Here is a 27067-nt window from a genome sequence, read left to right on the forward strand (position 1 = left end):
CACACCCAGCTAATTTTTGTATTTTCAGAAAGATGAAATTTCACTATGTTGGCCAGGATGATCTCCATTTCCTGATCCGCCTGCCTTGGTCTCCCAAAGTGCTGGGATTATAGGCATTAGCCACTGCACCTGGCCTGTTCTTTGTTTTCAAGATTAAAAAAAAAATTATTCAGAAAACATTGCAATTCCATGTAAATTTGAGGATCACTCTTTCCATTTCTGCAAAAAAAAAAGGGGAGTGTTGATTGGAATTTAAATAGAGGTTACCTCATATCTCTAGATTGCTTTAGGTAGCATTGACATCTTAACGATATGAAGCCTTCTTAGTCATATACAGAAGATGTCTTTCCACTTATTTAGGTCTTCTTTAATTACTTGCAGCAATGTTTTGTAGTTTTCAGTCTGCAAAAAATTTTATCTCCTTATTTAGATCTATTCCTAGGTATTTAAAAGTTTTTAGGTGCTATTGTAAGTGGAATTGCTTTCTTTATTCCATTTTAAATTATTTCTTACAGGTATATAAAACAGATTTTTTAAAATTGCATTTTAGGTTTTGGGGTACATGTGCAGAACATGCAAGATTATTGCATAGGTACACACATGGACAAAACTGATTTTTATGTATTGATTGTGTATTCTACCACTTTGCTAAACCATTTTTCAGCTGTAGTAGCGTTCTTGTGTATTCCTTGGAATTTTCTATATATAGGATCGTGTCATTTGTGGATAGAGGTTTAGTTCTTCCTTTCCAAATGAGATATCTTTTATTCCTTTTTCTTGTCTAGTTGCTCTGGCTAGAACTTCAGTACAGTGTTGAATAGCGGTGGTGAAAGTGGGCATCCTTGTCTCATTTGGGTTTTAATGGAAAGACTTTTAGTTTTTCACCATTGAGTATGAGGATAGCTGTGAGTTTCTCATGAGTGCTTTTAATGGTGTTGAGGAAATTTCCTTTTATGCTTAGTTTTCTGATTGGTTTTATTATAAAAAGATGTTGGATTTTGTCAAATATATTTTTGCATTGATTTGATTGTGTGCTTTTTTCCCTTTGTATCTTAATGTAGTATATTGCATTGTTGCTGTTTTTTTTTAAATGTTGTACCATTTTTGCATTCCAGCTTTCTTTTGATTTGTATTTGTATGATATTTCTTTTTTTATCCTTTTGACCTACCTATATAATTATGTTTGAAGTAAGTTTCATGTAGACAACATATGGTTGGGTCATACTTCTTAGTTCATTTTGACAAACTTTCTCTTTCAATTGGTATATTCAGACGATTTAACATTGATGTAATCACTAAATATTTATTATTATTTAGATTTATATCTACCATTTTTTAACTTTTTAGTTCGTTCCCTCGGGGCTTTTTCTTTGTTCCCCTTTCCCCTTTCCTGTCTTTTTAAGGGTTATTTGAACATTTTTAGTATTCTGTTTTAATTAGTTCTAATTTTGACTTATTTGTATACTTTTTTGTGGTTGCTATAGAGATTACTAAATGAATGCTCTATGCAGTTTGCTTAGAATCAATGTTTTACCACCTTAATTGAAATGTAGAAACTTTACCATCATATGTACCCCTTTTCCTTCCCTTTATTCTATAGTTGTTATACATTACATCAATATACATTCATTGAAAACCCCATCCTTAATCTTTTTGCTTTTACCTGTCAAACATATTTTAAAGAAGTCATGAGAAGAATGGTCTATTTATACCCAGATATTTTACAAGATCTCTTGCTCCTAATGTTCTCAATTTTTCTTGTATTATTTTCTGTCTGAAGAACTTCCCTTAGCAGTTCTTTTTTTTTTTTTTTATTTTAATTTTTTTGAGACAGAGTCTCACTCTGTCACTCAGACTGGAGTGCAGTGTCACAATGTCGGCTCACTGAGTTCAAGCAATTCTGCTTCAGCCTCCTGAGTCAGGCGGTTCTCCTGCCTCAGCCTCCCGAGTAGCTGGGATTACAGGCATGGGCCACCACTCCTGGCTAATTTTTGTATTTTTAGTAGAGACAGGTTTTCACCATGTTGAGTCAAGGTCTTAAACTCTTGACTTCAAGTGATCTGCCTGCCTTGGCCTCGCAAAGTGCTGGGTTAACAGGCGTGAGCCACCGCGCCTGGCTGATCATCATTTCGAAATAGTATTTTTGTTGGATATAGAATTCTGGCTTGACAACTCTTTTCTTTCAGCATATTTTTATTTTTTATTTATTATTTTTTTGAGACAGAGTCTCGCTCTGTCGCCCAGGCTGGAGTGTAGTGGCATGATCTCGGCTCACTTCAACCTCTACCTCCTGGGTTCAAGTGATTCTCCTGCCTCAGCCTTCTCAGTAGCTGGGACTACAGGTGCATGACACCATGCCTGGCTCATTTTTCTATTTTTAGTAGAGACTGGGTTTTACCATATTGGCCAGGCTGGTCTTGAACTCCTGACCTCAAGTGATCCAACCGCCTCAGCCTCCCAAAATGCTGGGATTACAGGCGTGAGCCACTGCGCCCAGCCTTATTTTTAATTTTTTTGAGACAGGGTCGCATTCTGTCACCAGGCTGAAGTGTAGTGGTATGATTATGGTTCACTGCAGCCTTGAACTCTTGGACTTAAGAGATCCTTCCACCTCAGCTTTCCAAGTAGCTGTGACTTCAATGACTACAAGAGCATACCACCCCTGGCTGATTTTATTTTATTTTTTATTTTTGTAGAGACATGGTCTTGCTATGTTTTCTAGGCTGGTCTTGAACTCTTGACCTCAAGCAGCACTCCTGCCTCAGCCTCCTAAATCTTTCAGCAGTTTAAGAATGTTGTGTCATTTTGCTTCCATGGTTTCTAATGAGAAAGAAGCTGTCATTCATATTTTTCTGGCTTCTTTAGTGTTTTTTGGTTTTTTTTTTTTTAGACAAGGCCTCGCTCTGTCATCCAGGCTGGAGTATAGTGGCATGATCCTGGCTCACTGCAGCTTGGATGTCTCCGGCTCAAGCCATCCTTCCACCTCAGCTTCTTAAGTAGCTGGGACTACAGGCATGCACCACCATTCCTGACTAATTTTGTAGAGATGGGATCTTACTATGTTGCCCAAGCTGGTCTCTCACTCCTGGGCTTGAGTGATCCTCCTGCTTTGGTCTTCCAAAGTGCTGAGATTACAGACCTGTGCCACCACACCTGGCCTTATCTTTGAGTTTCAGCCATTTGATTATGATGTGTCTGGATGTAGATTTCTTTGGGTTTATCTCGTTTGATGTTTACCCAGCTATTTTAAATTGTGGCAATATATATGAGACATAAAATTTATCATTTTTGCTGTTTTAAAGTGGCATTAAGTACATTCTCATTGTGCAACCATTACCGTCATCAATGTTCAGAACTTTTTCATCTTCCCTGACTGAAATTCTGTACATATTAAACAATAACCAGTAACTCCCTATTCCTCTTTTTTTTTAGCCTACTTAGCTCCTTGAATTTGCAAGCTTATATGTTTTTACAAACTTGGAAAATTCTCAGCATTCTTTCATTTTTTTTTCTATTTTTTAAAAATTAAACAAACACATATAAAGCCAAGCATTATTTCTTTCTTTCTTTCTTTCTTTTTTTTTTTTTTTTGATGTGTATGCAATTGCTTTTATAAACACAGGTTAGGTAGGTTGGAATAAGGAAGTCCTAGTTCATCATGCTGGAGGTTGTCCTCACTGCTGCAGGCTGTTGAAGTGAGCCTCCTTCAAGATCTGGTTGATGTGGGAATAAAGACCTTGGCATAGTACATACCCCTCATGCAAGAACTGGGGAATGTTTGTATTGGGTTTAGTAACAATCTGGTTTAAGTTGCCTTCTGGTTCATTTGCTCTCTCTGGGATATTAGTATAGCTGCTGCTCCTTTTCTTATCACGGCATGAAAACTCTGTATCTCAAGAATTCTGAAAGACAGGGCTTCTCTTACTCCTTTTGGGCTGAGGGGAATGATGTTTGCCCTATTTATTGCCATTTCTTCTTTTCTGTACAGGGCAGCCTCCCATAGACTTGCCCTCAGAACCATAGCAACCGCCATTATTTCTTTAAGTACTTTTTTTTTTTTCTTTTTTTGAGACAGTCTTACTCTGTCGCCCAGGCTGGAGTGCAGTGGCTGATCTTGGCTCACTGTCACCTCTGCCTCCTGGGTTCAAGTGGTTCTCCTGTCTCAGACTCCTGAGTAGTTGGGACTACAGGCATGTGCTACCATGCCTGACTAAGTTTTGTATTTTTAGTAAGACAGAGTTTCACTTGTATACTTATACTATACTTAGATAAGTATACTTACATAGTTATACTATATTTATATATACTTATACTATACTTATATAAGGGTATATATACACATGCACACATATACTTATATATATATGTACATACATAAGTATATAAGTATAGTGTGTATAAGTATACATATATGTATGTATAAGTATATACTATATATAATTGTATAAATAAAGTCAGTTACTAAATATGTGGTTAAATAATTAAAATTGAGCTGGGCCCAGCGGTTCATACCTGTAATCCTAGAACTTTGGGAGGCTGAAGCGGGAGGATTGTTTGAGCCCAGGAGTTCAAGACTAGCCTAGGTGGTCTCGAATTAGCTTAGGCGGTCTTGATTTAGCCAGGTGTTGTGGTGCAAGCCTTTAATCCCAGCTACTTTGGAGGCTGAGGCAGGAGAATTGCTTGAACCCAGGCAGCAGAGGTTGCAGTGAGCTGAGATCACACCGCTACACTCCAGCCTGGGTGACAGAACGAAACTCTGTCTCAAAAAAAAAAAGTCTCTGTGTTCAGGGGCTCACTGAACACATGAAAGTATGGAGACACATGAAAATAAGTGCTAGTAAGTGGTGCTGTTAAGTGTGAAATAAATGCTGTTAAGAGTTCTAGCCATAGAATGTTGGGTACAGTAGTTCATGCCTGTAATCTCAGCACTTTGGGAGGCCATGGCAGGCAGATCACTTGAGGTCAGGGCTTCAAGACCAGCCTGAGCAACATGGTGAAACCATGTCTCTACTAAAAATATAAAAATTAGCTGGGCATGATGATGCATGCCTGTAGTCCCAGCCATTCAGAAGGGTAGGTGGTAGGATCGCTTGAACCTGGAAGGTGGAGGTTGTAGTGAGCTGAGGTTGCACCACTACACTCCAGCCTGGGCAACAGAGCGAGAGACTGTCTCAAAAACAACAAAAAAGTTCTGTCCATAGAAGGTATAGTGGGAACAGGAAATACAAAAATGAATAGATAGATTGCTAATTGAGATTATACAAATTACAGATGTGGCAGGAAATTGGATAGAGTTCTGTGAGGACTAGAATAATCAGGGAATGCTAGAGTGTATTGGGAGAATGGGAGATTTGGACAGAATTGTGGAATTTAAGGTGGCCTGTGGAGCAGTTATACAATTTAGTCATATCTCCTCAAGGAGAGGGAATCAAAACTTTGAAACATTAGGATGAGATTAAAAAAAAGTCAGAGAGAGTGGTTTAAACAGTAATTTAAGAGTCATTAAAAAGTGTTTGAGGCTGGGGCATGGTGGCTCACACCTGTAATCCCAGAACTTTGGGAGGCAAGGCAGGTGGATCAACTGAGGTCAGGAGTTCGAGACCAGCCTTACCAACATGGCAAAACCCTGTCTCTTCAAAAAATACAAAAATTAGTGGGTGTGGTGGTGGATGCCTATAGTTCCATCTACTCAGGAGGCTGAGGCAGAAGAATCGCTTAAACCAGGAAGCAGAGGTTGCAGTGAGCCAAGGCTGTGCCATTGCACTTCAGCCTGGGCAATAAGAGCAAAACTCCATCTCAAAAAAAAAAAGTGTTTGATCCCTTTCCCTGTCATCATGGTGTGTGTATGTGACTCTCTTTTCATGTCCTTCCACAATACTTTTTTTTTTTTTTTTTTGAGATGGAGTCTTGCTCTTTCACCAGGCTGGATTGAAGTGGCCCAATCTCGGCTCACTGCAACCTCTGCCTCCTGGGTTCAAGCGATTCTTCCGCCTCAGCCTCCCGAGTAGCTGGGACTACAGGCGCGTGCCGCCACACCGAGCTAATTTTTGTATTTTTAGTACAGACGAGGTTTCATCATGGCCAGGATGGTCTTGATTTCTTGACCTCGTGATCTGCCCACCTCGGCCTCCCAAGGTGCTGGGATTACAGGCATGAGCCACCATGCCCAGCCTCCACAAGAGTTTTATAATAAAGTGATTCCCCACCAAGAAGCAAAAGCAAAATCATCCCATTTCCCAGTGGATTCTGATGAAAACTGAGTAATAAAATCAGGTATAACTCTAAGAGCAGATATTGGAAAAGAACCAAGCCAGGTCTAGAAGGAATTGTATGTGAGATGGCACACATATTTAATATTGTATCAAGGTCACTATCATGTCACCATACAGTTGAACATGTTGTCTTGGAACAATGGTTTCATTTGGTTTCTACGCTCTGTGGTAGGCTAGTCCAGTACTGAATATATGAGACCTTTTGTTTGGGAAAAAAAGTTTTTGAGAAAGAAGGTCTGAAGTAGGCAAAATTGATTGGCTCAAGAAAGCTTTATGGTTAGTAAGTTTTTGTAATCAAGCCCTTTAATCTACTCTAACCTATTCAGATTTCAGATTGTCAAAATCATAGATTGTATAAAGCGTCAGACGGATATGAAATTAAAATTTTTATGTTACTACATTTTAAAAATTGAAAGTGACCCTTTCTTGCCTTCTTTTTTTTAAAAGTTAGTTTTTTTCTGTTAGTCATTTAAAACAACTTTTACTGGATCTAATGAACATACCATACAAATCCCCATACAGTTAGAGTGATTATATTCACAGTTGCACAGCCATACCAGTCTTATTTTGGAACATTTTTATCCTTCCTAAAAGGAAGCCTTGTCCCCATTAGCAGCCATCTTCATTCTTGTCTGCCTTCCTCTCTGCCCTCAAGCCCTATGCCAGTACAAATCTATTTTCTGTCTCAATAGATTTCCTTGTTCTAGACACTTCATGTAAATGGAATCACAATATTTAAATTTTTATGTTACTACATTTAAAAAATTGAGAGTGGCCCTCCCTTGCCTTCTTTTTTTTTAGAAAACTTAGTTTTTTTCTGTTAGTCATTTAAAACAACTTTTATTGGATCTAATGAACATACCATACAAATCCTCACGTTATATGTGTCAATATGACATGGTTATATTTACATTGCCCATGGTGAAACCCTGTCTCTGCAAAATATAGAAAAGTTAGCCGAGTATGATGGCATGTGCCTGTAGTCCCAGCTCCTCTGGAGGCTGAGGTGGGAGGATTGCTTGAGCCCAGGAGGCAGATATTGCAGTGAGCTGAGATTGTGCCACTGTACTCAAGCCTTGGTGACACAGCGAGACTCTGTCTCAAAAAAAAAAAAAAAAAAATTATAGTCTGCAATTTTTATCTCAGTTCCAGTCCTGATAAATACAATATCTGCATTTATGTAGTAGATTCTATTTAAATGAAGTTGAAGGGTAAGTAAGTAAGGGTAATCCTACTTTTTTCTGAGGTACTGATTTCGATTCTATATTGGGTTTCCTATTTAGTATATAACCCAAGTTGAACCACAGAACAGTTATGTATTCAAAAATTATATGTACTTAACATAAGATTTACCAGGTGGTATAATTTAATTAACCATAAGAACTTCTTTGTTTTTAGTATATTCAACAGAATATAAGAGCCGATTGCTCCAATATTGACAAAATTCTTGAACCACCTGAAGGCCAAGATGAAGGTGTATGGAAGTATGAACATTTAAGGTAGGTCCTCATGCTATATTAAAATACTAATAGTGCCCCTCATAAAACTACCTTTCATTATTAATGATAATTATGAATCATAAAATTTACCATGTAACTGCTGACTAAGAATCCAAATTTTCAAGGTTTGGCATTTTCAGTGTTACAGTGTTCTCAACTTTGCTCACTGGTTGTTTCCTGATCAAATTATGCTGCAGAGTCACTCATTTTGAAAGGTGGTTCCAGAGTTGGTAACTTGGACCTGCCTCTGCATCTTTCCACCTTTTTTTTTTTTTTCTTTTTTTTACTTTGAGATGAGGTCTCATTCTGTTGCCCGTGTTGGAGTGCAGTGATGCAGTCACTTCACTGTGCCTCTACCTCCTGGGCTCAAACAATCTTTCCACTTCAGCTTCCAGAGTAGCTGGTACTATAGGTGTGTGGCCAGTATGCCCCACTAATTTTTAAACTTTTTGTAGAGACAGGATCTCATTATGTTGCCCAGGCTAGTCTCAAACTCCTGGCTTCAACTAGTCTTCCTATCTTGTCCTCCCCAAAGTGTTGAGCCACCCTTTCTACATTTATTGATTTGGGCCTTATTATCCCTGCCTTTTTTTTTTTTTTGAAACAGGGTCTTGATCTGTTGCCTAGACTGGAGTACAGTGGTGCAGTCTTGGCTCATTGCAATCTTGATGTGTTTGTTAAGGTCTGTCTGTCTTCAATGCTGAAACAATCCTCCCCGCCCAGCCTCCTGATTAGGTGGGACTACTAGTGCATGCCACTAAGTCTGGCTAATTTTTTGTATTTTTAGTAGAGACAGGGTTTCATCATGTTGCCCAGGCTAGTCTCAAACTATTGGGTTCAAGCAGTCCTCCCACCTTGGCCTCCCACAGTGCTGGGATTACAGGCATGAGCCACCATGCCAGCTTGGGGTTTATTATCTTATATAATGATTTTCCTTGGTTGTATCTCTTAACCACTAATACGGCATTTCCTTTTCCCCCCCTTTTTTTTTTTGGAGATGGAGTTTCACTCCTGTTGCCCAGACTGGAGTGCAGTCGCGTGATCATGGCTCACTGCAACCTCTGCCTCCTGGGTTTTAAGCGATTTTCCTGCCTCAGCCTCCCAAATAGCCAGGATTACAGGTGTGCACCACCATGCCCAGCTAGTTTTTTGTGTTTTTAGTAGAAATGGAGTTTCTTTATGTTGGTCAGGCTGGTCTTGAACTCCCACCCATAGGTGATTCGCCTGCCTCAGCCTCTCAAAGTGCTGGGATTACAGGTGTGAGCCACCTCCTGGCCCATTTTCCCATTTGTTTGTAACTTCTGTTGTCTTTTGTCTTTTTTTTTTTTATCTTTGTTTTTGTAGAGATGGAGCCTCACTGTGTTTCCCAAGCTGGTCCTAAAATCCTGGGCTCAAGTGATCCTCCCATCTTGGCCTGCCAAGGCGCTGGGATTATAGGCATGAGCCACTGTACCTGACCACTTTATGTTGTTGTAGAGGATTACCTGTAGTTCCTAATCTGTGTTTGGTATCTGAAAAGTTATCTGTAAATTATTGCAAACTTTTAGTCATCTCTTTGGTAAATAGAGATTAATTGTAATCCTGAAGTAAGGAGTTTTGGTGCTTTTTATAATACGCTTTGAATGAAAAAATTGGTAACTGGTGGCTAGGTGGAGATAACTTTAGAAGCAGATATATTCTGAAGTTACTAGGTGTTTCTTGAAGTTATAAAATTTCCAGTGCAAATGGGAGCTGGGATGAGTTGACAGATAATAAATACAGAGAATGCAGTATGTGTTCATTGGAGTTTATTATTTGTAAGTTGATTTTTAGATAAGTAGAGTAGAAATATGACTTTCCTCAATAAATTAGAACATATTTCCTGTGTTGTGTGCCTCAATTTGTAGACAAGGGAGGTACTTTTAAAAAATATTTACTTTTTCATGCTGCATACTTCTTTAGATATGGCTAAGACATAATGTCATGTCATGGCAATTTCAGGATGCTAATAGTTCTTTGTACCCTTTGCCAGTTTTTAGCCAATTTACTTGACTAATTTCTAACTTTTTTATATATCTAAATGCATAATAATTGAAATTATGAGTCTGTAGATATTTTTCCATTTTTACAATCCAAGTAGAGTCTTTTGCTTTATTTATCAGTCTTGAAAATAACTGCTTTCTTATATTTTGGCATTAATGATGAAAGTAAGCATGTTTTTTATTTTCTTTTTTGAAATGTGATTTTGCTCTGTCACTAGGCTGGAGTGCAGTGGCATGATCTCGGCTGACTGCAATCTCCACCTCCCGGGTTCAGATTCAAGGGATTCTTTTGCCTCAGCCTCCCAAGTAGCTGGGACTACAGGTGCATGCCAGTATGCCCAGCTAATTTTTGTATTTTTAGTGGAGACAGGGTTTTACCATGTTGGCCAGGATGGTCTCGATCTCCTGACCTTGCAATCTGCCCACCTTGGCTCCCAAAATGCTGGGATTACAGGTGAGAGCTACAGTACCTGGCTGTTTTTTTCATTACAAGCATAACTCCTAACAAATAAGGGCTGATTTTAGTGTACAGGGTTTTTTTCCTCAGGTCTAAGAAAACATTTCCCTCCCTATTTAACTTATTCTATGAAACATACATTATACAAAACATACTAAAACATTACATAAAACTTTATATAAAATATTGCTCACAAGTATTTTATTCTGGTGCTATTTTTACTTTTCTTATTTTTTTCTACTAGCCACTTTTTGGACTGGATTGTGTAGTAACTCGTGTATATATATATTTCATCTCTTTATTGTCTTGTGTACGTTTTTATTAGTTGATCAGGAAGAGCCCCCCGCCCCCAAACACACATCCTTTATTGATTTGAGGATGTATACTTGCCATCCTTTAAGGAAAATCGCTTCAACCCTAATTAATGCAGTTGATTATATAATGATGTTAATTTGACTTGAGTCATGACTTCAGTCAAATCTCCCACTACCTCATGTTGAATCTTTGTGATTAGGAAAAGGTACTCCTTATGTCAGGATACATCAGTGGTGACTGGAATGTAGGCTGGATTCCAGCTCTGGTTGGTCTCTTCAGCTGCACAACTGTGTACATGTTAGCCCTGTATTACATTAACTTGAAGCTGTAAGTTTTGCATTATTTACCACAGATTATACACACAGCACTGCTGAATCAAGTTAATTTTGCTTTTGGCTATAAAAGTGTTAGGTTAGGTAAGAAACTTTACACTTACCACCACCAGTCTTTATTACCACTTAGTGGAAAACAACTCAAAAACACATAACATGCAGCCTACTAGATATAGGGCAGTAGAGGGTGATATGGTGATTTAGAAATGATGTTATTTTTGTAACTAAGGACAGCATTATTAGGGATCTGGAAAGGAAATGCAGTTACAAACAACTGAAAATTTGACCCTTGCCTTTTTGTTTTCTTCTGTTATAGTGTCCAGTAAATAAGTAAAGATTTGCCTAACAGATTTGTTCATGTATGTCCTGGTTTGTTTCTTTTTTGGGTTTTTTTTTTTTTTGTCTTCTAATTATATAGGTTTTAACTTTGCATTTTTTTGGGAACCAAAATGTTTCAGTTTTTCTGATGGCAAAACATAGTATTGATTTATCTAACTTGATACATTGAACTAGGTAGGATTTTTAGAGGGAACACGTTCAGTATTTTGGCAGCTGTAAAACAATATCTTTGTAACTTAGAAGATTGTATTTTTATCAAATAACTGTCTAAAACTGATGGCCTCAGTGTAATATATATATATATATTTTTGAGACGGAGTCTTACTTTGTTGCCCAGACTGGAGTGCAATGGTGTGATCTTGGCTCACTGCAACCTCCACCTCCCAGGTTCAAGCAGTTCTGCCCCTTCAGCCTCCTGAATAGCTGGGATTACAGGCACCTGCCATCATGCCCGGCTAATTTATATAATTTTGTAGAGACAGTGTTTCACCGTTTTGGCCAGGATGGTCTCCCAAACTCCTGATCTCAGGTGATCCACCCGCCTCGGCCTCCCAAAGTGCTGGGATTACAGGCATGAGCCACTATGCCCAGCTGTAATTTCTTTGAATGTTTCTATTTACCAACATTTTGCTACCCTCCAATTGCTGATTTTTTTCTCATATGTATATATAGCTCCTGTGAACATCTTATACATTTATCTGTAGGCAGATCTGATTATTTCATTATAATAGATTCTTAGAAGAATGACTTAGTCAAAAAGTATACACTTCCTAAAAGTCTTGGTAAATATTTCCAAATTACTTCCCTGAAAAATTGTACTAATTTCTATTATATATGAGAATGATCAGCTCACTGACCTTTGGTATTGAATGTTATGAGGGTTATTGGTTTTCTATTTTTAGAAAATATTTCTGTTTTCTGTAAGTCTCTGGAAGAAATGTGCTATTGTCAGTTCAGGTGTTTTTGGTAATGGTAATAAGGGAGGAGGGATGATACTGATGGGATTCTCTTTGCATCTAATAGTCTAAAAATTACGGTAGAGAATAGATATGACTTTTTGTTTATATATTTGCATTTTCAGGCAATTCTGCCTTGAGCTAAATGGACTTGCTGTCAAACTTCAGGTAATATTTTCTTGAAGTCAGAGTTATAATTGAAAGTTTTGATTTTTTTCTGTTTTTATATTGTAATGTGCTTACAAAAACTTGTCCAAATTTCTAATTTACCTTCTGCTAGAATTTTTAATGAAAATATAGTAACAGAAATGATAAGCTTTTTTGTTATTTTGCATATTAAGAAATATAATTATTTTTAACAGAGCGAATGCCATCCAGATACTTGCACTCAAATGACAGCAACTGAACAATGGATTTTTCTTTGTGCAGCTCATAAAACTCCAAAAGAGGTGAGGATTTATAGAGTAAAAAAATTATTATTGCCTATATCTCTCCAAGACAATAGACAAGTTTTTTTTTAGGGTTTTTAGTTCATTGTTCATTTTGCCATTTCATTTTAGTTCCTTGCTGTGGGGTTATTGTTACAGTGCTATTTTAGGATTTTTTATGATTAGCATAATTTTTCATAATTGGGTGATTACATGGGTTAGAATTCACTTCATGATCTACTGGCTATTACAGATTAACATCTGTCACATTGTACTTATATCTACTCTGTAATGGTTGAGATGCTCTCTACTAAAACTACAAAAAAATTTAGCTGTGCATGGTGGCACATGCCTGTAATCCCAGCTATTTGGGATGCTGAGGCAGGAGAATCACTTGAACCTGGGAGGCAGAGGTTGCAGTGAGCCAAGATTGCACCATTGCACTCCAGCCTGGGCAACAAGAGTGATATTCTGTCTCAAAAAAAAAAAAAAAAAAAAAAAGTACAAAAAGATGATGTAAAATATCTCATTGAGGGACAACTGGATATCTACATACAAAAAAATGAAGTTGGATCCCTACCTCATATTGTGCTCAAAAATTAGCTCAAAATGGATCAAGTACTTAAATATAAGAGCTAATATTTTTAAATTCTTGGAGAAAAATGTAGTTGTAAATCTTTATGAGGCTAAATGTGGTAGCTCATGCCTGTAATCTCAGCACTTTGGGAGGCCAAGGTGGCGAGATAGCTTGAGCCCAGGAGTTTGAGACTAGCCTGGGCAACATGGTGAAAGCCCCATCTCCACCAAAAATACAAAAAAATTGCTGAGTGTGATGGTGTGCACATGTAGTCCCAGCTACTTGGGAGGCTGAGGTGGGAGAATTGCCTGAGCCCAAGGATTAAAGATTGCAGTAAACCAAGATCATACCACTATACTCCAGCCTAGGTGACAGAGAGAGACCTTGTCTCAAAAAAAGATTCAAAAATGGCCAGTAAGCACATGAAAAGATGCTCAACATTAGTCATTAAGTAAATACAGATCTCAAAACCACAAAGAGAGTTGGTGCGAGAGTTGTGCGTTATTGTTAAGCTGATTAACATTATGTTGTCTCCCCATAATCGTGCTTGATTAGAAAAAGAAAAACCACAGTGAGAATGGAGAAACAAAATGTAGCATAGATATACAAAATAGAGAATTATAAAGCTGTGAAAGGGAATGAAGTTCTGATACATGCCACAACATAGATTAACTTTTAAAATCCAGTATTTATTATGTGTCATGAAACAAGTCAGATGCAAAAGGACAGATACTGTAGCAATCCAATTATCTAGAGTGAATAAATTCATATTGACAGAAGAGGCTGCCAAGAGATGGGAGATGTGGATGTGGGGACTTAGTGATTAATGGTAATAGTTTCTTTTTTTTGTTTGTTTGAGACAGAGTCTTGCTCTGTTGCCCAGGGTGCAGTGGTGTTATCTTGGCTAACTGCAACCTCCGCCTCTCAGGTTCAAGTGATTCTCCTGTGTCAGCCTCCCAAGTACCTGGGATTACAGGCATATACCACCATGCCTGGCTAATTTTTAAAATTTTTAGTAGAGGCAGAGTTTTGCCATCTTGGCTAGGTTGGTCTCAAACTCCTGACCTCAAGTGCCTCCCAAAGTGCTGGGATTATAGACGTGAGCCACTGCACCCAGCTGAGTTTCTTTTTCTTTTTTTTTTGTTGAGACAGAGTCTTGCACTGTCACCCAGGTTAGAGGGCAGAGTGCAGTGGCATGATCTTGGCTTATAGCAGCTTCTGCCTTTTAGATTCAAGTGATTCTCCTACCTCAGCCTTCCAAGTAGCTGGGATTACAGGCACCCACCACCACACCTGGTTAATTTTTTGTATTTTTAATAGAGATGTTGGCCAGGCTGGTCTCAAACTCCTGACTTTGTGATCCACCCACCTTGGCCTCCCAAAGTGCTGGGATTACAGGTGTGAGCCACTGCGCCTGGCCCTTTTTTTTTTTTTTTTTGAGACAGAGTCTTGTTCTGTCGACAGGCGCCAGGCTGGAGTGCAATGGCGCGATCTCCACTTATTGCAACCTCCGCCTCCCAGGTTCAAGCAATTCTCCTGCCTCAGCCTCCCAAGCAGCTGGGACTACAGACGCGTGCCACCACGCCCAGCTAATTTTTCATATTTTAGTAGAGACAGGGTTTCGCTATGTTGGCAGGATGGTCTTGATCTCTTGACCTCGTGATCCGCCTGCCTCAGCCTCCCAAAGTGCTGGGATTACAGGCGTGAGCCACCACGCCCGGTTCTTTTTTTTTTTTAAGAGACAAAGTCTTGCTCTGCCATCCAGGCTGGAGTGCAGTGACATGATCTCGGCTCACTGCAGCCCTGACCTCTTGGGTTCAAACAGTTTTCTGCCTCAGGCTTCTGAGTAGCTGGAACAACAGGCTGCATCACCATGCCCGGCTAATTTGTGTTTTTTTTTTTGTTTTTTTGTTTTTTTTTTTTTTTGAGATGGAGTTTCGCTGTTGTTACTCAGACTGGAGTGCAATGGCACGATCTCGGCTCACTGCAACCTCTGCCTTCTGGGTTCAAGCAGTTCTCCTGCCTCAGCCTCCCGAGTAGCTGGGACTACAGGTGCGCACCACCATGCCCAGCTAATCTTTGTATTTTTAGTAGAGACGGGGTTTCACCTCGTTGACCAGGATGGTCTCGATCTCTTGACCTCATGATCCGCCCGCCTCGGCCTCCCAAAGTGCTGGGATTATAGGCGTGAGCCACTGCAGCGGGCCTTAATTTGTGTATTTTTAGTAGAGAAGGGGTTTCACCATGTTGACCAGGTTGCTCCTCAAACTGCTGACCTCAAGTGATCTACCTGCCTCAGCCTCCTGGTGTGCTGGGGTTATAGGTGTGAGCTACTGTTCCTAGCCATAATAGTTTCTCTTTGGGAGTTGGAAACAGTGATGATGGTTCCACAATATTGTGAATTAATGCCACTAAATTATACATTTAAAAACAGCCAAAATGTAAAATTTTATGTTATATTCATTTTCTACGATTTTTTTAAATGTTAAGAAAAGCACCAAAACCCCAAATGGCATATACTTTCACACCCACTATAATGGCTAAAATAGAAAAGATAGACAATAACAAATGCTGACCAAGATGTAAAGAAGTGAAGCCCCTAAACATTGATGATGGGATTGTGAAATGCTTCAGCTATTTTGAAAAACTGTTTGGAAATTCCTTAAAATGCTAAGCATAGAGTTGCATATGACCCAGCAATTCCATTCCTTGGTATGCAGTCCCCCAAAATGAAAACATACACCTGCACAAAGACTTGTGCATGAATATTTACAGTCACATTATTTATGATAGCCCAAAAATGGAAGCAAGCAAATATCCATCAACTGATGAATGGATAAGCAAAATGTGTTACATCATATTTCAGTATCCTCAGGGTATTGGTCCCAAGACCCCCTTGAATACCAAAACAACAGATGCCAAGGTCTCTTATATAAAATGGCATAGTATTTGCATATGACCTATGCACATCTTCCTATGTACTTGAAATCATCTTTAGATTACATATAATACTGAATACAATGTAAATGCTATATAAATAGTTGTCATACTATATTTCTTCTATTATTTTTTATTGTGGGGTTTTAAAAATACTTTTGATCTGCAGTTGGTTGAATCTGCAGATGCAAAGTGCTGACTGTATATGTGTACAATGGAATATTATTCAGCCGTAAAAAGGAATGAACTCTTTTTTTTGGTAGAGATGGGGTTTTGCCATGTTGGTCAGGCTGCTTTCGAACTCCTGACCTCAGGTGATCCACCCATCTTGGCCTCCCAAAGTGCTGCAAATACAGGTGTGAGCCACCACACCCGGCCAAAGGAATGAACTCTTAAAGGGTGAAACATGGCTGGGTGCGGTGGCTCACACCTGTAATCCCAGCACTTCCTGGGAGGCCGAGACAGGCAGATCATGAGGTCAGGAGATCGAGAGCATCCTGGCCATGGTGAAACCTGTCACTAATAAAATACAAAAAATTAGCTGTAGTCGCCTGTAGTCCCAGCTACTCAGGAGGCTGAGGTAGGGGAATTGCATGAACCTGGGAGACAGAGGTTGCAGTGAGCCAAGATCGTGCCACTGCACTCCAGCCTGGTGACAGAGCAAGACTCCGTCTTAAAAAAAAAAAAAGGAGGGGGGAGAAATGTACAGTACAGCATTTTATATATATTAAAAACATTAAAGGCTAAAAAGTTTTGAATTTTAGAAAAAGGAAAAGTACTGATTCATGCTATACCATGAATGAGCCTTGAAAACTAATAGAAGCCAGATACAAAATGCCACTTATTATATTATTTCATTTTAATGAAATATTCAGAATAGGTAAATCCTGTGAGACAGAAACTAGTTGTTGCTTAGGGTTAGGGGAAGGAGAGAATGGGAAGTGACTACTAACTGGATCAAGGTTTTTTCAGGGGGATGATGAAATGTTCTGGAATTTATTGGTAATGGTTGCACAATTTTGTGAATATACTAGAAACTACTGAGTTTTTATTTATTTAGAGATGGAGTTTCTCTCTTGTTGCCCAGGCTGGAGTGCAATGGCACAATCTTGGCTCCCTGCAACCTCCACCTTCTGGGTTCAAGTGATTCTCCTGCCTCAGCCTCCAATTTTTAAGAGTAAATTTTAGTTGTATCAATTATATCTTAATTTGAAAGACAAAAATTAGCCCATTAATAATTTTATGTCAGTTACTTGCTGAAATGGTAATAGTTTGGATATAGTGGGGCAAAGAAACTACGTTATTAAAATTAATTTTACCTCTTTCATTCCCCCCTTTTTTTTTTAAGTCTGAGATGAAGTCTCACTCTGTCGCCCAGGCTAGAGTACAGTGGCACAATTTCATCTCACTGCAACCTCCGCCTCCTGAGTTCAAGCCGTTCTCCTGCCTCAGCCTCCTGAGTAGCTAGGATTACAGGCGTGTGCCACCTCTCTTGGCTAATTTTTTTTGGTATTTTTAGTAGAGATGGGGTTTCACTATGTTGGCCAGGCTAGTCTTGAACTCCTAACCTCATGATCTGCCCACCTCGGCCTCCCAAAGTGCTGGGATTACAGGCATGAGTCACTATGCCCGGCCTCATTTTACCTTTGTAATGTATCTCTTAGAAAGTTAATTAATTAATTTTTTGAGTTGGAATCTTACTCTGTTATCCAAGCTAGAATGCAGTGGCATTATTTTGCTTAATTGCACCCTTGACCTCCCATGCTCAAGTGATCCTCCTGCCTCAGCCTCTTTAGTAACTGGGACTGTAGTCATGTGCCACCTTGCTTGGCTAATTTTTCAATTTTTTTTGTAGGGATAGGGGCATTTCCCTGTGTTGCCCATGCTGGTCTTGAACTCCTGAGCTTAAGTGATCTTCCTGCTTTTGTCTCTCAAAGTGCTGGAATTACCATGTGAGCCACTACACTAGGCCTAGAAAATTTAAAATTAAATGTATGGCTTGCATCATAACAGTTGACTCTTGAACAACTCAAGGATTGGGGTGCCAACCCTCTGTGCAGTTGAAAATCTGAGTATAATTTTTCACTCCTTCAAGACTTAATTACTAATCACCTGCTGTTGACTGGAAGCCTTGCCCATAATAGTCAATTAACACACATTTTGTATGTTGTATGTATTATATACTGTATTAAAATAAAGTAAGCTAGAGAAAAGAAAATGTTATTCAGAAAATCATAAGGGGCTGGGCATGATGGCTTATGCCTATAATCCCAGCACTTTGGAGAGGCTGAAATGGGAGGATTGCTTGAGGCCAGGAGTTTGAGACCGGCCTGGTCAACATAGTGAGACCTTATTTCTTAAAAAAAAGAAAGAAAATCATAAGAAAGAGAAAATATATTTGCCGTTTATTAAGGGGATCATTATAAAGTTCTTCCTCGTTGTGTTCATGTGGTTGAGTAGGCTGAGGAGGAGGAAAAAGAAGTGGGGTTGGTCTTGCTCTCTCTGGGAAAATCTGAGCATAAATGGATTTACGCAGTTCAAACCTGTGTTGTTCAAGGGTCTGCTTGTTTTTCTGTTGACACTTTGGTTTAAAGGTTGTAAAATTGTCCAATGGTTTACCCAAATGACTAATATGAGAAACACAGTGACTTGGGATATTTGTTTTGACCAACCCATCTGTGGTCATATATATGGAGAAAGGTAGTTTTTTTCAGTAAATATTGCTCATGGTACTGTTTTTGGCGGTGATTCCACTAATAAAAAATTCCTATGCATATGTTGTTAGAAAAATACTTTTTCATTAATTTTTAGTGCCATGGCACTAAGCCATATTTAGTAGTTACTAAACTGTATTTTTTTTTTTTTTTTTGAGATGGAGTCTCGCTCTGTTGCCAGACTGGAGTGCAGTGGTGCAATCTCAGCTCACTGCAACCTCTGCCTACCGAGTTCAAGTGATTCTTTTGCCTCAGCCTCTTGAGTAGCTGGGATTACAGGCACGCACCACCATGCCCAGCTGATTTTTGTATTTTTAGTAGAGACAGAGTTTCACCATTTTGGCCAGGATGGTCTCAATCTCTTGACCTTGTGATCTGCCTGCCTTGGCCTCCCAAAGTTCTGGAATTACAGGCATGAGCCACTGCACCCGGCTGGTTAATCTGTATTTCTCAGTAACAGCTTCAGTCTCAAACTTGAAAAATAATTACTGGGTAGAGTCATTTAGCTAGAGTCATTGTTATTCCTTCCTCTAGTTGTTTTTTCCTTCTGGTTGACTACTTGATTTGTTTCTAGACTGCCTTCCCCTTGATACTGCTCCCTGTCTGCCCTCAGGACTGGATGAGGAAAATTACTTTGCAGTTTTATTTTTCCTTTAATAAATTTACTGAGTTGACATGAGACAGTGTTTTATTGTTTCTTTTTCTCATTGTTTCTGATAAATGGAACACAATAAGTCAGATTTGTTAAAATATAAATAAACTTTGGTATTTCATGTTAAAATTCAAAGGTGATTTGGGAGAAAAGTTCTTTAGAGGGCTGCTAGGTTGGTAACAGAATGTGAGGGACATAATGAGGGATATTGTTTAGGACATAAGAAGGCATCCCTGGAGATACTTGTGAAGGAAAGGAAGCATCTGTGCTGCTTGGTAAAATAAATGATAGGAATCAGTATATTTGGGTTATTGAATATGAGTCCTTCTTCCTGTTTGTATGATCTTGCATAAGTCATTGACCATTCAAAACTTCAGTTTCCTCATTTGTAAAGGGAAAGGGTTGGATTAATCAGGGATTCAGCCAGGTGCAGTGGCTCATGCCTATTATTCTGGTACTCTGGGAGACCAAGGCAGGAGGATTGCTTGAGCCCAGGAGTTCAAGACCAGCTTGGCAACATATTGAGACCCTGTCTCTACAAAAAAATTTAAAATTCAGCCAGGCATGGTGGCAGATGCCTATAGTTCCACCTATTCGGGAGGCTGAGGTGGGAGGATCACTTGAGTTCGGGAGGTAGAGGCTGCAGTGAGCCATGATCATGCCACTGCACTTCAGCCTGGGTGACAGAGTGGGACCCTGTTTCAAAAAAAAAAAAGATAAATAAGAATTCTGATCATCTGTAATTGTTATTTTCTTCTTAGGTAACGATGTTGGGAGTAAAACTGGGAGACTGGTTTTTGTATCATTGAGAATTGTGATATAGTTCATGGGGATAATAAACCTTATTAATGTAACATTGTATTTTACAGGGATTCTGAAATGGTAAGGAACTTTATTCTTAGAACATGCTTATGTCTTTGGAATAAGGTATACCCCTATAATGAATATATCTAACCTAAGAGAGAGCTCTTTGTTGATGCATTTCTCTATTCCTTCTTTTGTAGTGTCCTGCTATTGACTACACTAGACACACACTTGATGGTGCTGCATGTCTTCTGAATAGCAATAAATATTTTCCCAGCAGGTAATTGAAACTTTTAAAAGTAGTGTTAAACATTTTAGATTTAATTTATATGATTGGTATTTTATATTTATTTTTTTGAGATGAAGTTTCGCTCTTGTTCCTCAGGCTAGAGTGCAATGGCAGTCTCAGCTCACCACATTTTAGATTTAATTTATATGATTGGTATTTTATATTTCTTTTTTTGAGATGAAGTTTCGCTCTTGTTCCTCAGGCTAGAGTGCAATGGCAGTCTCAGCTCACCACAACCTCTGTCTCCTGGGTTAAAGTGATTCTGCTGCCTCAGCCTCCCAAGTAGCTGGGATTACAGGCATGCAGTACTACGCCTGGCTAATTTTGTATTTTTAGTAGAGATGAGGTTTCTCCATGTTGATCATTCTGGTCTCAAACTCCTGACCTCAGGTGATCTGCCCTCCTGGGCCTCCCAAAGTGCTGGGATTACAGGCATGAGCCACCGTGCCCATCAAGATTGGTATTTTAGAAGTAAAATTAGGTTGCTTGTTAATGCATTATTGTGTTTATCTTTTTAGCTCTTGTATTTTGGCTTGTTCAAATTATTCAAGTTTTGAAATTAGAACTGTGGTTAAACAGCAGCATGGCTCTCAAAGCTCAAGGCCATTTCGATCTAAGGCTAGTACCTGTTGCTATGTTGTCATTCTGCAGAGCTCTCCCTCTTACGCTTTAGAGTTGGGATATTTACATACTTGATCACTTGAATCTCTATGATAGTTAGACTTAGCCTCCCTTTATATAGCATGCCTAAAGAGCAGACTTTTCTAAGTTGAATTACTTGTTTTTGAAGGATTCCATATCCTTGCTCATTGACTTTAAAGATCTGGGACATCTGTACATGTAATATATTATCAGTTAAGTTTATGACTGCCTTTTATTTTATTAAGGTTGTTACCAGATGGATAGATTTAGAGATTCCCCCCCCCAAATTTGATTAGCTTCAAAGAGTTCATATGAAATATGTTAAGAAAAATACTGACTTTTGGCCTCAATATTCTGTATATACATATTTAAAAAAAGAATATCAGAAATATGCAGACAATATTAACAGTTTCTCTCTTTTTTTTAATATGGAGTCTTGCTCACCCAGGCTGAAGTGCAGTGATCAATCTCAGCTCACTGCAACCTCTGCCTTTTGGGTTCAGGTGATTCTCCTGCCTCAGCCTCATGAGTTGCTGGGATTAGAGGCGCCCACCACCACACCTGGCTCATTTTTGTATTTTTTAGTAGAGACGGGGTTCCACCATGTTGGCCAGGCTGGTCTCAAACTCCTGACATCAGGTGATCCACCTGCCTTGACCTCTCAGAGTGCTGGGATTACGGGCGTGAGCCACCACACCTGGCCTTAATTTCTAAAAAAAAAGGAAGAATAATCTACATCTGTAGAATAAAACAATTATTCCTTTCAGGAGTTTTAATCACCTCTAGTGGACAATGTATTAATGTTAGAAACAGATGTTTTAGTAAATAATAGTCAAGGATTTATTCTAACTGCATTAAACTGTTACAAAGTTTCAAAACTGAATTTAACTTAGCCACTGTGGTTAAGGTGGAAAGAACACTGGGCCGGAAGTGAGTTGCGTGGACTCCAGGCATTTACTCTCAGTGTGACCTTGGAGTAGTCACTTACTTTCCCTAGGTGTCAGTTTCCACACCTGTAAACTGAGAAAATTGTACTATATTGTTTCTAAGATTCTATTCAGTTCTAAGACTCTGTGGTTTCTTTTCTACTTCTAGGGTTAGCATAAAGGAATCATCTGTAGCGAAACTAGGATCAGTATGCCGTAGGATTTACAGAATATTTTCACATGCTTATTTTCATCATCGGCAGATATTTGATGAATATGAAGTAAGTATATTTCACTAATTATCTCAATACATTCTTACCAGAATGACAATAATATATATTGATGTTGTTTCTGGTCTTTTGGTTAGGATAGTAAATTAAAAGAACATTTTTTTCTTCCTTTCTACAGAATGAAACATTTTTGTGTCATCGGTTTACTAAATTTGTGATGAAATATAATTTGATGTCCAAGGATAACCTGATTGTACCAATTTTAGAAGAGGAAGTACAGAATTCAGTTTCTGGGGAAAGTGAAGCATGAAGGGAATCATATGGAAAAATGTACTGATCACATAATTAACGTTAATTATGTACTGTATATATCATTTTAGACACATCAATCATGTATCCATATTATAGCTTCTTTGTTTAGTATAGATTTTTGTATGCTGGGTTTGCCTTTTAAAATGGGAAATACTTTTTAAGTTATTCATAAGCTGTATATTCACCAGTGTGGCACTCATGGTTTTTAAATAAGATTAGTATTATCTGTTTATAATGCCTGTTAATAAAAGAATTTACAGTTTGGTAAAATTGCTGCTAAACAATCATTGGATCACAATCCTCATCAAACAAACCTATCTATAAAAAAAAAATGAGAGCTTGAGGTTTCACACAAGCCATTTACTAAAGAGTTATAAATGTTTTCCTTTGGTTTTACTCTGAGTTTAGATATCCTAAAAAATTCTATAGTACATAGTTTTGTCTTACCTGTTAATTTTCCCCAAATGAGATAAAAGTGTTTTAAAATTGTTTATGGTTTTTGATATGCATATATAATTATGTGTATATCTAAATACAGATGCAAATGAAGCATTGGTAAGACTTAAATAATTTTACTGTGCTACATAAAGTATAACATACTTGGAAAGGATTTACCTTTCTGCAACAATGGACTGGTACATACGGGATTATGATAATGATAAGGCACGTAAATGATGTTCCCACTGGAAACCTGCCCTGTCCACCCCTTCTCATTTCCCTTAACCTTATCCTCAAACTACTTTAGCTGAGAAGCTTTTCACCAGACTGTGAGTTAGTGGTGGCTTATACCTATTTATATTTGTATTAATTGCTTACAGATTATACCTCATATTAGCAATTACATTACACTACAAGAAAATGTATTTGCATAGGCTCTTGCTTATCTTTGTTTTGCAAAATTGTTCTACTTAGAAAACAGTCCTTAAAATAGTTTAACTCTTCCTGTTAGTAATATTAATCTTTCGTTTTACCAGGTAGGCAGCATTAAATAGAATTGAAGAAATACTGTAGTATTTATTTTATACCCCCTCCCCACAAAGTTTATGTTTGAATTATATGCACGTGTGAGATTATTTGCAATAATTGATAGGTTCCAAGGGTGTTGATGAATAGTCATACATTTTTTGGACTTTGTTGTAATTCATTGTGGTAAGAATGATTCAAACGCAGATTTAACAATCTTATAATCTATTGAATGCCATTTTTAATAAAGCATTGGAGGTCTTACTGCCAAACTGATTATAATGAGGCACTAAGGGTGAAAAAAATTGTACATGTTGTGAAGAAAGTATTTAAATCCAACTTTTGAACAGATTTAACAAACATGAGGAACTTCTTTTTCATTTAAAAGGGTTATTTTGAAATGAAGATGAAAATATATTCATCTTAATGTATTCATTTTGTTTTTCAAACTTAAGGGAATGATTTATACCATATTTTGAGACAAGAATGTACAGCAAAAATGTGGGGAACAGTAGTGTACTGAGAGTGCGTGTATATATAGTGTGTGCATTTCTAAGCCTGCCAGTCTTTCTGGCTTTGAACAGTGCCCACCAGCCATAGTCGTTACTGTTCTCCAACCCACAACTATCTTTTAAGAAGTCTTATGTTCACAGTGGAAGGAATGTTGACTTTGAAATTATGGATTTATATTAATGTCACTATAAACCAATGGGAATGGTAATTTTTAAACAAACTTACTAAATATTGAGAGACTAAAACTACTAAGTTAATAAATTATATATAGCAGTATAGCTGTTCTCTCTAGATGCTGTCTCACAATGGATTTCTGTTGCTTATTTTCTTAGTGAATATTTAAACTAAGGTAGTGACTGAGATTTGGTGATCTGGCTAAGTATTTTGAAACACATTTTGAATAATATGGCTTAGTGTTGATGGGGAATTAAATATGATTTTTTTCTTATTCATTTCATCTTCCCTGTACTGTATATTTGGAATTGATCATAAAATCTCCAAAAGAAAATAATCAGTTTGTAGTCTTGCTTTTGTATTCATGTTGGTATCTTATTCATTGCACTGTAAGTTGCTTCACTGTACTAGGTAAGACCTAAATGAAACCGTTCCTGTTTTTCCTTAATACTGTTTTCAGAATTTTGAAAATGTACTTATTGTACATAAATACTATTAATGAGCCTGCCAAACCATTGATTTATAAAGTAAGTGTTCTGAGAGGGGAAATGGAAAATTCACAGTTCTGTGATAGGGAGGTTAGGCTCCTCTTTTTGTTTGAATTACCTTATATAGATCTAAAGGTAGAATTAGGCTTAAAAGATCATATAGTCAATTCATTCTTTTTCTCCTGTCATGTCTGAGAAAGTAGCTAACTTTTAGTTATTTATGTTCCCATAAGTAAGTTATTTTGTGTATATACATTTCCTTTTCTCTGACTTGAGAAGTCAAATTTGAATTTCTGGAACAGTTTCTCAGTTAAATTCTTGATGACTTAACAACTTTTACTATCAGAATACAATTAGAAATCTTTGATTTCTTAACATTGTTAGTAAGGACTGTGTTATGGTTATAAACACATTTACTGGTTGATGTCAAATTCACTGTAATTGTAGAACTAATTTTTTTACATGAGTACTTTGCCCTACTGCCTATATGATATCTTTTTTGAGCAGCTAACTTTTAAATTTTTTATACTTTATTTTGTGAATACTTCTTGAATGTGCTAAAGGTTTCTTTGTGTAGTTCTTCCATGCTATGCAAATATTTTAGTAAAAGTAGTTGATTTTTATTTCTTTAACTATCTCATTGTTAACTAAACAGATAATACATATGGGCCAGGCAGGGTGGCTCACGCCTGTAGTCCCAGCACTTGGGGAGGCTAAGGTGGGCAGATCACTTGAGGCAAGGAGTTCAAGACCAGTCTAGCCATGTGGTGAAACCCCATTTCTACTAAAAAAAACATAAAAGTTAGCCAAGTGTGGTGGCTCACACTTGTAATCCCAGCTACATGGGAGGCTAAGGCAGAAGAATAGCTTGAACCTGGGAGGTGGAGGTTGCAGTGAGCCCAGATTGTGCCACTGCACTCCAGGTTGGGCAACAGAGTAAGACTGTCTCAAAAACAAAAACAGCAATACATAGGTATTTGTGCAACATGCTTAGCAGTTTATTTGAGATGATCAGAACATTCAAATCTGTTTCCTGAAAAAATATACGTTATTAGTATAGAGTACACTATAAAACTGGAAAGCTATCTAACCCCTAGAGGGTTAGATACCTATCTAATAATAGGGTCATTGTGAAGCCTTACTCTTCATTTGTATGATTTTTCTGCTATTTCCTTTTTGTTTTTTAGAGTCTTGCTCTGTTACTCAGGCTGGAGTACAATGGCGTAATATTGGCTTATTGCAGCCTCTGCCTCCTGGGTTCAAGTGATTCTCCAGCCTCAGCCTCCTAATTAGCTGGTACTACAGGTGTGCATCACCACACCCAGCTAAGTTTTACATTTTTAGTAGAGATGGGATTTCATGATATTGGCCAGGCTGGTCTTGAACTCCTGACCTCAAGTGATCAGCCTGGCTCCACCTCCCAAAGTGCTGGGATTACAGACATGAGCCACAGCACCCGGCCTCCATTTTTTTCTTAATAGTACATTAAAACTTCATATCAAGGGTGAGCACCTAATGTAATTAAGCAAAGAGAATACTAAATTTTTGTATTAACCTTCATTTGCAAAAGATAAAAACATTGGCTAAGTGCAGTGGCAAAACCTGTAATCCCAGCACTTTGGGCGGCTGAGGCTGGTGGGTCACCGGAGGTCAGGAGTTTGAGACCAGCCTGGCCAACATGGTGAAACCCTGTCTCTATTAAAAATAACAAAAATTAGCTGGGACTGGTGGTGTGCACCTGTAATCCCAGCTACTCAGGAGGCTGAGATACAAGAATCACTTGAACCCAGGAGGCAGAGGTTGCAGTGAGGCAAGATTGTGCCACTGCACTCCAGCCCGGGCAAGAGCAACACTCCATCTCAAAAAACAAACAAGCAAACATTGACATCCTGAACTTAAATCCGTGAAGTATGTCAACTGAGTGATAATGATTCTAGGATTAACTGTGACATCAATATTTAAAACTAAACTTTTTTCTTAGGATCACGATATGTTGATCTGGATTTGTCCTATAAACCTTGTTAAAAGCAGTTTGTAATTCCATAAATAGCGTATATTTATTTTATTTTATTTTTTGAGATGGAACCTCATTTTGTTACCAGGCTGGAGTGCAGTGGTGTGATCTCAGCACACCTCAACCACCTCCTCCCAAGTTTAAGCAATTTGCCTGCTTCAGCCTTCCAAGTAGCTGGGAGTACAGGCCTGCACCACCACACCTGATTAAATT

The 27067-nt window shown here is 38.2% G+C and overlaps 1 protein-coding gene and 1 pseudogene across 12 annotated transcripts in view; one reads left to right on the top strand and one right to left on the bottom strand.

Moving 5' to 3' along the window:
* Window positions 1-24686, top strand: part of MOB4 (MOB family member 4, phocein) — a 37453-nt gene extending 12767 nt beyond the window's left edge. For 9 of the 12 annotated variants that reach the window (XR_013519023.1, XM_078328077.1, XM_078328075.1 and 6 more), the window contains 6 exons: window positions 7671-7771; window positions 12317-12359; window positions 12554-12640; window positions 20504-20583; window positions 22330-22441; window positions 22569-24686. Coding sequence is in view for 8 of the 12 variants with exons in the window: in XM_078328077.1 (XP_078184203.1) it covers window positions 7671-7771; window positions 12317-12359; window positions 12554-12640; window positions 20504-20583; window positions 22330-22441; window positions 22569-22700 (555 nt within the window). In the remaining 4 variants the exon portion in view is untranslated. Of the gene's footprint in view, window positions 1-7670; window positions 7772-12316; window positions 12360-12553; window positions 12641-20503; window positions 20584-22329; window positions 22442-22568 lie in introns of those variants that run through there. The other 3 variants (XR_013519022.1, XR_013519025.1, XR_008482213.2) reach the window with 2 other exon arrangements.
* Window positions 3657-4027, bottom strand: LOC103793913 (protein VCF2 pseudogene; annotated as a pseudogene).
* Window positions 24687-27067: the final 2381 nt, after the last annotated feature.

Source organism: Callithrix jacchus, chromosome 6, assembly GCF_049354715.1.
Source record: "Callithrix jacchus isolate 240 chromosome 6, calJac240_pri, whole genome shotgun sequence".
Taxonomy (NCBI): Eukaryota; Metazoa; Chordata; class Mammalia; order Primates; family Cebidae; genus Callithrix; species Callithrix jacchus.